This window comes from Vigna unguiculata, chromosome 5 (genome assembly GCF_004118075.2).
Source record: "Vigna unguiculata cultivar IT97K-499-35 chromosome 5, ASM411807v1, whole genome shotgun sequence".
In the NCBI taxonomy this organism is placed as follows: domain Eukaryota; kingdom Viridiplantae; phylum Streptophyta; class Magnoliopsida; order Fabales; family Fabaceae; genus Vigna; species Vigna unguiculata.
The window spans coordinates 2,873,038-2,885,513 of NC_040283.1; the positions used below are offsets into that span (position 1 = coordinate 2,873,038).

Genomic DNA, 12,476 nt, shown 5'->3' on the forward strand with positions numbered 1-12,476 from the left:
ATTTTATAAGGATAGTTAATTATTTTACTATTTTTAGTATTTGTTAGATTACTTTTTAATATTTATGCAGTTTAAATTAAAAAATATATTTAACACAAGAAATTGAAGTCACCAATATTGTGTTGATGATATTTGAAAATTACACATGATAAAAAATGTAAAATAAAAACTTAATATAATAGTAGTTTAAATTGGTAAATACAAAAAATTAATTCCTAAAAATAAATAAAAATTAAATATAATTAATTAGGTTGGATCAAATGACTTATTCAAATAAAAAAATATAGAACTTTTAAAAAATAAATAGAAGTATTAAGCTTTTAAAAATATAATCTTTAATTATAATATATATATATATATATATATTTATATAATAAAATCTATGTAATTATATCTTTTTATGATATTTTACAGTTAGCAACTGATTATTAGTTAATTCTACTAATTTCTTTTAACATAACAAATGTAAGGCCCTTTATTTTTTTCCTGTCCTAAAGTTAGTGGGCTGCCCTACAGTATTGGGCCTAAAGGCCGGCCCACAGTATAAGTCCTTAGGTCTGCCCTAAACCTAAGGTACCCTACCATTTTCAAAAAAAAAACTTTGCCCTTGCCTTGAGCTGCAGCCGCCACCCCCCTCCGCTAGGGTTCCGTTCGACTGTCACGTAAGCTTAAGGGGTTTCTACTCCACGTAAGTAACTCTAAACCTATTGTACTTACCTCCTAAAGCTTTACATTCGTTTTCCACCGATTAAAGTCCGAAAATAATCATGTCCACCGCTGTTCCGCCAGTTCTTAGGTCCGTCACTCGAGCCGCTGTGCTCCGGAGTCTAGTGCCGAGGTCTGTACGAACCCATTTCCAGGTACGGGAAGTTAGGGTTTCAGTCTTTTGGTGTTGTCTTGGCTGTTCTGGAGTGAGTTACTGATTGCATGGATAAATCCTTCGTTTTGGTGTGATTAAATGCTTTGTATGCTTGGTTGGTTCGATATACATGACTGTTGTAGTGAAGAACAGTGGCGAGACCTGTTAATCTCGCCCAAGCGAGTCAATCTCGCCTAGGCGAGATGAAACAGGGAGCTCGCCTAGGGCTATTGCACGAAAGGTCGCCCAGGCGACTCACTCAACTCTTGAGCGAGCAGGCAACTCGCCCAGGCGAGAGGGATCTCGCTTAAGCGAGATCCCGCGTTGCTCATGCTCCTGCCTTTGTGCTCTCGCCTAGGCGAGGGGGAGGCTCGCCTGAGCGAGCACGTCTCGCCTGAGCGAGACCCCTCAGCTTGAGCGAGATGTTGGGCGAGACAGTGTTGTGATTTAGATGTTTGATGTTTCCTGAGTGATCTATTTTGGTTGGGTATGATTGTGTGATGATGGACATGTATATAATAGAATCTTTTGCATGTTTGGCATGAGTTATGAACGACGTATGACGGGCTGGGTATGATATTGACATGTGAAATGAATGAATGGATTGGAACTAAAGAAATACGTGATTAATATGAGATGAGACCCTAGATTCATGGGGTGGTGATGATCCGAGGTATGGATTCGAAATCTGACGCGTATGAGGAAATTAATCTCAGGGGTTGGTATGGAAATGTAAAATATGGTTTTAATATTCTCTTATTGCTGAATTATGAATGTTGGTCCGTGTCAGCGTGTAAATTCCTTGGGGTCCCTAGGTGAGACCTCCGGGGTCGCGCTTCAGTGGTCGGGACGTAATTCCATGGCCCCTGCTAGTGGGTGTTCATGGTGGTGCCCCATCTGTATAACTAGGTAAGGATTCAAGGTAAGGTTGCATCCTGACGCTCCGAGGAGCCAGTTAGTCTCACTTAGAGCGGACTGACTCTTGTGGTGGGAGTAGCAGGAGGCCTGAAACTCATTAAGGGCTAACCTTGTGGTGGGAGAGATTTTGATTCATCGTAACACTGGTAAAACATAGCTCAGGATCGAGCAGCTCAGGGTCGAGCAGAGGTATCCACAACAAGTGCAAGCATCCGCTGAATCCGACCGAGTTATACGTATCCGGATGAGTCGAGTCGAGTCGTAGTGTATTGAATGAAGAGTCATAACATGTTTGGTTGCTATGTGGATGAGATGATGAAAATATATTTGATTGCATGTTGAATATGTTGTTGGCTCTAGCTTACCCGTTTTGTTGCATGGTTGTGATTGTATGTGGCTGTTCTTTCTTGCGATGATCATCAACTTGGTTGATGGGAGCAGATGGGCGAGGCTCTCGTGGTCAACCAGGGAATGACGACTCCGCTACTTAGCCATCTGGGCTAGATCTCGAACGTCTTTCTTTCATGTTTCTTTAGGGCTATGGCCCCTGTATTCGTGGTTATTAGATTGTAAACTTTTAGTTAAACAGCTATCCTGCTTTTGTTGGCATCGTGGTGTGCCTAGTTTTGTAGGGGTGAGGTTGAGAACCCCAGGACTGCGTTGTCATGCTGTTATCACGTGACGTTTCCTTTAATTTCGTTTAATAATTAAATGGGACGTTACAACAAATTAGCTTATTACAAATTTATAAACTAAAAGTTTGTTAATTAAGAGCAACATTGTCAACTATTAACTTACAACTTAGTTTTTGTGGTTTTAATATATTTTATTTTACAACATTGCTGACGTTTACAAATAATAATTTACTTTTGGTGTTTGAATTTTGGATGAGGACATCTTGTATTGTTGAATGTACGTGACATATTACAGCTACATCAAATTTCTCCCGAGCATAGTTTTGTGTTTCAACACGCCACCTATTTCTAGGGATGGCAATGGGCGGGACGGGGACGGGTTTCGCTATTCCATACTTATTTTTACAGAAAAAATTCATCCCCATTCTCATATCTAAACTCAATGGGTATCAAATTTTTGTCCCATCCCCATCCCCACCGGGTAACGGGTATAATCTTGTACCGTGTTCTAACAACTTCAATATTAATTTTTATGAGAGAAAAAAAATACGATAAAGAAAACATAATATTATCAAATATTCAATATTAGGAGGATGATTGCTTTTTCCATATCAAATACTTTGAAATAAATTATAATTGTTTACATTTTATATTTGAATACCAAATAAAATTTCATGAAAACCAAAACATTTACTAAATTTGCAAACTACAACATTAATGAAACTTAGTTGATAAAATTAAAAAATATTTCAAAAAATATAAAAGGAAAATAAATATTCAAATTAAAATATATTTTAAATGTTTGTTTAGTTCAATTTTTTAAATTCTAATGAATCTCTTTTTTAAATAATAAAAGTTATAATACATCATTTGATCAAAATGACACAAAGAATTACATTAAAAAAATACATCTTTTGAACTTCAATAAAAGTTATAATACATCTTTTGAACTTCAATATATGTTGGACAGTGACAAAAAAATATTCATAGCAATTACATTAAATTTTTATATTGTAGTAAATAAAAGTTGTTCATACAATTAAAGTGAAAGAATTACAGTATGCTTAATAATGAGTTATAAAATTAAAAAAATTAGATAGAATATATCAAAATATTATTCTACATGATGAAAATAAATAATAAATAAAAATATTAAAAAACTAACAAATGTGTGTTTTAGAAATAACTTGACAGACTATCGAAAGAAATCGCAGAAAGGAAATCAAATGTACAATTAAGGTATGATAAGATGAAAAATATCTTAGAGAACAAATTATTAAATTATGTTTGAAGTGGATAAAATTAAACAGAAATATCATTAGTGCCCAAAAAATTTGTCACTAAATTACAAATAAATTAGTAATTAAATTGGTCACTAAATCAAGTACCGATTCAATCATTGAATCGGTCACTAATTTAATAACTGATTCAGACAATAAATCAACTACTACCACCAGTGACGAAAAATGGTGAATGATATGGGTTAATGACTAAATCAGTCACTATTTCATGTTTTTCTTGTAGTGAATTATCATATATTATTCCTAAATATCATTATATATATATATATATATATATATATATATAATTTAACCACTTCAAACATAATTTAAAGTGAAAAAATTACAGTATGATTAATAATGAGTTATAAAATAAAAAAAATTAGATAGAATATATCAAAATATTATTCTACATGATGAAAATAAACAATAAATAAAAATATTAAAAAACTAACAAATGTGTGTTTTAGAAATAATTTGAGAAACTATCGAAAGAAATCACACAAAGGAAATCAAATGTATAATTAAGGTATGATAAGATGAAAAATACCTTAGAGAACAAATTATTAAATTATGTTTGAAGTGGTTAAAATTAAATGGAAATATCATTAGTGCCCAAAAAATTTGTCACTAAATTACAAATAAATTAGTAATTAAATTGGTCACAAAATGAAGTACCGATTCAATGACGAAAAATAGTGATTGATATGAGTTATTGACTAAATCAGTCATTATTTTATGTTTTTCTTGTAGTGAATTATCATATATTATTCCTAAATATCATTATATATATATATATATATATATATATAATTTTAACTACTTCAAACATAATTTAAAGTGAAAAAATTATAGTATGATTAATAATGAGTTATAAAATAAAAAATAATTAATAGAATATATCGAAATATTATTCTACATTATAAAAATAAACAATAAATAAAAATATTAAAAACTAACAAATATGTGTTTTAGAAATAATTTGAGAAACTATTAAAAAAATTGCACAAAAGAAATTAAATATATAATTAAAATATGATAAAATGAAAATTAACTTAAAGAACTAAGAATACTTTTCAAAATAAAATAATATAAAGATAACAAAAGAAAAATACATGTTATTTTTCAGTACGGCCAAAATACATTGTTATCCAAACGAAGCATCACTACTTTGCCCAATCCATGAAGAAGCTGAGATTCTTTGATGACTGTCCTCCTTCTTGTATGTTATTTATAGTCATATCCTTCAATTTCAAAGACCTTGCTTTAATGTCGTCATCAGCAACCACTTCATCCACCTTCTTCTTTATCTCTTCCCTTGAAACTGTTCCACTTTCATCTTTTTCTAATCCAATTCCAATCTTCCACACATCACAAATATAAGACTTGTTCAGAAATTGATCAGTTGCACATGGCCAACACAAGAAAGGTACACCGGCACATATGCCTTCGAGGGTAGAATTCCAACCACAGTGACTAATGAAGCAAGCCAATGAAGGGTGGTTCAGTATCTTCTTCTGAGGGGCCCAACCAACTATTTTACCTTTGCTTCCATGGAATTCATTAGGGTATTCATTCACGTTTTCCTTCTTCTCATTACCCGGACGCACAACCCAGATAAAAGGCCTGTCAAGGAGATCGAGTGCCAGAGCTAATTCTTTAAACTGCTTTGGATCCATTACTGCTAAACTCCCAAAGGAAACATACACAACAGATTGAGGTGCTTGTTCATCTAACCACTCCAAACAAGCTCTGTCTTCTTCCCAGAATGAACTTCTGTTGCTGTTTTCCATCAATGGCCCAATGGGTAGGAACTTTGGTGATATGGAAAATGCTCCAGGCTCAAGATCATAAGTAGTGTTGCAAAGCCACCACTCTCCTAACTTCAGAGTTTGCATCTCTTGCACAAGATGATCAAAGAACATCTTCTTAAAGCCACGCCATGGAAGGTAATCTGTGTCCATCATGGGCATTTCCGGAGAGAGTTGAATTTGTTGTTTTTTGGTGGGAAGTCCTATAATTCCAAAAGGAAATCATATACACTACTATGAGAAATAATTACAACACACAGCTAAAAATGAAAAATTTTCCAAGAAAGGGATATTTATTTACCTTCAGAATCAATGACGCCATCTTCAATAAGGTTTGGGATGCAGGCAGTACAAGCCAAGGAAGTTGCAGACGGTGGACTGAGAAGAGCCCCTTTGATTCCCAATTTGAGGCCGACTTCCAAAGCCCAACCCATGTTTATGGTAACAATTATACATGTTATCTTGTTCCCAACATCGGAGGCATCAATGTCTTGTATGAGCTTTGGAAGCAAAGCAGGCATGGTGTTTTTCATTGAAAAAAGAAGTTTGGCCACATCGCTTCTGTCATCTTGAGGCTCCAAACCATCAGGGAGAGTCACCATCTCTACTAGAGCCTCCTCCTTGTTGTCACCACCAGCAGTATTGGCTCTTTTGAGGCTGAACTCTGTGTGCACAAAAGTGACCTTGCAACCATGTTTGGCCAAAAGAAGAGAAAACTGCATGAGGGGGTTCACGTGTCCTTGAACTGGAAATGGTAAACAAAGAAAGTGAGGTATACCCATTTTGGTGAATCAATAGTTCATAGAAACACTAGAACAATTGAGAAGACTCGAATCAAGTGTAGGAACGAAATGTGTGTTGGTGTTGTTTGTTGTGTGTATGTATGATGCGTTTTGCCTTATATATGGTTATTAAAATGCTTGCAGTACACTGATGTATCTCGTATCTCGTACAAGTCAAAGTTGGTGGGTTTGAAGAGACATGGTCAACTGCTTTTCTGGAAGTAGAATAATCTTCCTGGTTTCTGTACAAGAGAGAGGAAGAGTAAAATGCCTAATAAGTTAAATAATATATAATAACCAGAAGAGATCAAATTAATAATGTTATTGAAAAGTTTATAAACAAATTTATGAGAATACCGTAACTTATATTTAAAAATTGAGTTATGATAGGTTAACAAAGTTTTTAACAAAATTTTTGACAAAGTTTTATATTCCGGTAAAAAAAACATTATTTTATTATTTTATTTTAATTAAAAAATAAAAATTTAATCTGTTTTAATTTTATTTTTAAAAACTTTGTTAAATTTGTCAAAAAAAAATTGTCAAGAAGTAATTTTTCTAATTAATATATATATATATATATATATATATATATATATATATGTGGTGCGTCATTGCTGACGTTCGGTTATTAGAAATAATAATAATTTACTTTGGTGATTGGATTTTGGATGAGGACATTTTGTTTTCATGTTTCAACACACTAACTATCTACCACGACGGTGAGGAGTGTCAAGTGACCCTTGTCAGTTAATAAATTATGTGTTCAAACATTTAAAGGTAAAATTTCAAAAAATAGGAATATAATAGGATACCAAAGTTTTTTATTTTACAAATTTTGATAAATTATCAATTTAAATAAAAAAATATTATTTTATTATATTTTAGTTAAAAAATAAAACATTAATATATTTTAATTTTATTTATAAAATTTTTGTCAAATTTATCAAAAATAAATTGTCAAAAGATAATTTCCTAAAAGAATACACAATGAATTCATTTTAAAACTTAAAGTAAACAAGAAAATAATATTAATTACGATTATTAAAAAATTTAAAAATATTTTAAATTATTTTTATGATTCTTTCTTTTTCTGAAAATGTTTTTTTCTCAAAAATTAAGAAAACTTTAAATCGGGTTTTCTGAACTGAAGACTCAAAATTTCTCAATTAAATTCAAGTGTTAAGAATTTAATTGAAATATTACAATTATAAATTTAACCTGGATTCTTTTTTTTTTTTTAAATATAGAAGTTACATTATTTTCATAAATTTGTTTACAATATTTTCAATAAAATTATTATTTTTATTTCTTTCGGTTATATGTTATTTATGCACTACTCTCTCTTTATCTCTCCTATACATAAACCTTTTTCCACTTCGAAAAAGCAGTTCACCAAGTCTCTTCAATTCAAACCCACCAAGATAACATGTATAATTGTTACAACAAATATGGGTTGGGCTTTGCAAGTCGCTCACAAACTGGGCATCAAAGGAGTTCTTCCCTCCGCAGCATATGCAACTTCCTTGCGAAAGGAAATTAAAACGACTAAAGAAATACAAATTTTGTTTGTACATATCGGTCAAATTAAGACTCACATCATGATGACAAAAAAGACTTGAATGTATGACAAGTCAAGCTTAGAGCTAGTATACTATACATGTTCGAATGCATCTCAACCATATTTAAATTAAAATGTACTTGACCTAAGTATATTTGACCATTAATGTTGGTAAAATATGATTAAGTTAAGGTGAAGGTTAAGGCATATTAGACAAAGTTAATTAAGATAATTAACCATGTGAATTAGGTGCATTCGGCTAAAAACCCATAAACAGGATACAAATAGTAAGTGCACAAGATAAATTAATTACATTCAATTATTACTATATCTAATATTATATGACACATTTGGTTGATTTAAACGTTGGAGTCTCTTCTCTTGACACACCCACATTTTGGCTTGAAGAGTCAAGTACTTATAATAAAGATGACAACAAGTTGTGTTGGATACAGATACTCAACATATAACAAAAAAGTCCAATTCATTACTGTCAGATACACGTTTAAAAATTACTTACGAATTTTCTAAAACCTTCATAGATATTTAACAAAATATATTGTATAAATTTTTAAAATAAATTCTAAATAAAATTAAAAAAAATATAAAATATAATAAAAATGAAAATTTATTTTTTATTAAATTTAACTTAATAAAATATAAATTAAATTTTAATTTTAATTAAATTTTATTTAATAATTTTTTTTTCGGATACCATCCAACCTTATAAACATATGTTAAAATACATGTTATCTGCAGATATCAACTCTCTATTACAAATTTTACCCGCGAATAACTATAAACATAGATATTTTTTGTCATCCAAATCCTAGAGCATTCTAACTTAAAGACGTGAAATGGTAGCTTGGAGTGTGCATGAATATTCGAAGAATATCCTCGCAAAGTGTGTATTCGGTCGTATAAGAAAGATAATATTTTTTAGTGAAGGGTTTTAACAGACTTTTGGGTGGCTAAACAAATTTCTCGAATCAGCATTAACGAAAAACAATTCAAACTAATTTTGATTTAAAGTTTTTCAATCAACATAAATCCTAACAAATTATTCATAAAGAATAGTATTGGCATCAATGATAAAAAAAATTTAATGATGTTAGACATCAACAAAACTAAAACCACGAAAAAATATCATTAAAAAAATATAATTCATGAATATCAGTTTTCCAACATTTTTCGAAAAAAAAAACTAACTATAATATTGTGTAAGAAATAATCGTGATCTAAAAAAATCCTAATGATATATATAAAAAGATAACTTGTTTACATCAACCAAAAATTAATTTTTTCAAAATATTTTGATTTTAGTCAAATCTAAGACATTTGAATCAAAATTAAGTTGGTAAATAATACAAAGAAAGAAACATTAATAAGAAAATATGAATAATTTTAATTTGTTATTAATTAAGTTTAATAAATTACTTAAATAAAACACTATTATTTTATTTTCTTTAATTTTTTTCCTAAATAATATATTTTCTCATAAAATTTTATACATTATTTGTTAGAATAAATTACTTTCTTAAAATTTCCAACAAACATTGAAATTCCATTGTATGAAAAATAAAGTTTGTTTCGAATTTTTAACCATTGCTAAAAAGCAAAAGTAAAACAAATTTGAAACCCACACCCTATATTTCATTCAAATAAAACTTAAACCTATTAAAATTTAATATAATTAAAAAATTATTGTTATGTGTATCATGGGTTGCAGAGCGGTCCAATTAAAACTAAGTATAATTAAAATTTAATACAGTTAAAAGTTTACCTTATTGGTAGTGTGAACTGCAACATCACCTAACAGTCACACTCTTCAATGAATTTCAATTAGTATATAATTCAATCAAAGCTAATAAATGAATTTTTAATTAAAACAAAATTTCAATCTAATTAAAAATAAAGAGCGTTTTTTCTACATCATTTACCTTCGCCAAATCAATTAAAGTAAATTTTTTTTTCACCCTTAAAACTTGTATGGTTAAGATTATAAGAGATAGTGATTAGTTTTGTAAATTTAAATTCACAAAATTCAAATCTATGATTCATGTTACCCTTTCATAATTTACAATTTTATGAAATCCATTTTAACTACTATTTGAACCACTTGATGCTAAACAATCTTTACATAAATCACACTATCAATAGCGTTATTAACTATTTTTCGAAAAGCGTAACGTTGAGACCACAAAAGTACAGTTAGGCCAGAAATAGGTAATAACTTTCTGAAGGTTCTGACATGTTTTACCACAACCAAGTGCAAGCCTTAAATGGAGCAACACTCACACGCACTCTTCGTCTTCATCTCCAACAATTGATGCAGTGAAAGCGAATTTTGAAGTAGATGGGTAACCCTCACTTTCTGGTGATTCCATATCCAAGTGTAGGACATGTGAATCCCCTTATGCAGTTGTGTGAGGTTCTTGCCACACATGGCTGCAACATCACTTTTCTAAACACAGAGTTCAACCACAAACGAGCAAATACAGCAGATGCTGCGCTGGAGAATTTCAAGGGACCCCAGATAAAGTTTGTGACGCTCCCAGATGGTTTGGGCCCTGAAGATGACAGAAAGGACCCCAAGAAACTTATTTTCTCCATCAAAACTCACATGCCTCATATGCTTCCCAAACTCATTCAAGATATCAATGCATTGAATGTTAACAATAGCATCACTTGCATTCTTGTCACAGTGAATATGGGTTGGGCCCTGGAAGTTGGTCATAAATTGGGAATTAAAGGTGCTGTTTTGTGGCCTGCATCTGCCACTTCGTTGGCCACATGTGATTACTTACCAAAGTTCATTCAAGATGGAATCCTAGATTCAGATGGTAAAGTTTTCAACCGCACATATTTCTAGAGTTTCTCTTAATGTCAAATTTCTCTACTTTCTACATTGCCAATATTTAAACTGTGTGTGTCATGGGTAACATAACATTTGATGCAAAGTAGGAGTTTCTATTGTATGATAGTTTGTCTACTTATAATGTTTGATAAACGAAGTTATGCATGTGACATTGTTTGAGCGAGCAATTTTATCATGGGTAAGATCGACTAAGGATTGAGTTATAATCTCTGATGTTTTGTCTGTAACTCTGTGATGTTTCTTCTGTAACTCTGAGTTTGACAAAAAATTTACAGTGTACTGTGTGTTAATTTACTTGCTACTGCATGTACCCATATCAGATTAAAGCAATGCTCAACTTTTTAACGTTTTACTAAAATTTGGTGTTAAGTGTTACTTCTAAAAGCACTGAAGTTAGGAGAACCAAGTCACAGTTAAGATATATGAGAAAAAAAGATTTGTAACTTTACCTCATTCTTAATGCTTTGAAGGAAACCCTGTGGAAAAGAAAGAAATTGAACTCTACCCAAATATGCCAATGATGGACACAGCAAACTTTCCATGGTGTGGCCTAGATAAGACTCTGGTTCATCATATTGCACAAGAGATGCAGACTATTAAGTTAGGAGAATGGTGGCTTTGCAACACAGCACAAAATCTTGAGCCTGCTGCATTTTCCATATCACCACGGTTCCTACCTATTGGTCCATTGATGGCAAGTGACAGCAACAAAAGTACACTCTGGCAAGAAGACACAACTTGCTTAGAATGGCTAGATCATCAGCCACCTCAATCTGTTATATATGTAGCATTTGGTAGTTCGGGAGTAATTGATCACAACCAATTAAAGGAATTGGCTCTTGGACTTGATTTACTTAACAAGCCTTTTCTTTGGGTTGTGAATTCTTGTGACAGTAACAGGGTAAACAATTCATACTCTGATGAATTCCACGGAAGTAAAGGCAGAATTGTGAACTGGGCACCACAGAAGAAGGTTTTGAACCACCCTGCCATAGCTTGCTTCATTAGTCACTGTGGTTGGAATTCTAGCATGGAAGGTGTATGCAGTGGGGTCCCTTTCTTGTGTTGGCCATTAGTAAAGGACCAGTTTGTGAACAGGTCATATATTTGTGATGTGTGGAAGGTTGGACTGAGATTAGACAAGGATGAGAATGGATTAGTATCGAAGGAAGAGATAAAGAAGAAGGTGGAGCAGCTGTTTGATGATGAAGGGATAAAAGCAAGGTCCTTGAAACTGAAGGAATTGACCCTGAATAACGTTGTAGAAGGTGGTCACTCTTCAGAGAATCTGAAAAGCTTTATCAGTTGGGCAGAGTAATAATGCTTTTTAGCTTGGAAATGGTTGAAATATAGTCACTAATAATGTTCATTTTCATTCTGTTGGAATCAAAACTACGCTGTCTTTTAGCATCTTTTAACATATTGAACAATAACTCCCATTTCCATAATAATAAAAGATTGGTTTTTTTCTATCAGCAAAGTATATATTTATATATTTACATTGTTGTATGCTTTAGGTATCTGATAAAGAGTTCAATTAGAACCTTTGTCTAAATATTGAATTGAATCATTGATGTGCAGCATTATCCTTTAAGGTGTTGCTATAGACACTTCACATTGGTCGAGCTTCAAAGATGAGTGTGGCATCCTAATAATAGTTTCAGAGAACAGTGTTCTTTGTTGTTTCTCAATTTTTTGGAAATATGATCACATGAGTTGTTAAAATGAGATCATATTTGAAGTCTTTTGGCT

General features: G+C 31.7%; 2 protein-coding genes across 2 annotated transcripts; one reads left to right on the forward strand and one right to left on the reverse strand.

The window, feature by feature from the left end:
- Positions 1-4,742: 4,742 nt before the first annotated feature.
- On the reverse strand, positions 4,743-6,285 carry LOC114183467 (UDP-glycosyltransferase 83A1-like). The gene is made up of 2 exons (XM_028070492.1): positions 5,805-6,285; positions 4,743-5,706 (listed from the first exon to the last, which is right to left on the reverse strand). Exons 1-2 carry the CDS (start codon positions 6,283-6,285, stop codon positions 4,859-4,861), a joined length of 1,329 nt encoding a protein of 442 aa, XP_027926293.1. The 3' UTR covers positions 4,743-4,858.
- A 3,736-nt stretch (positions 6,286-10,021) lies between these two features.
- LOC114183453 (UDP-glycosyltransferase 83A1-like) lies at positions 10,022-12,194 on the forward strand. Its single transcript, XM_028070477.1, has 2 exons — positions 10,022-10,689; positions 11,195-12,194. The coding sequence occupies exons 1-2, from the start codon at positions 10,203-10,205 to the stop codon at positions 12,040-12,042; spliced, it is 1,335 nt and encodes a 444-aa protein (XP_027926278.1). The 5' UTR covers positions 10,022-10,202; the 3' UTR covers positions 12,043-12,194.
- The last annotated feature ends 282 nt before the right edge of the window (positions 12,195-12,476 follow it).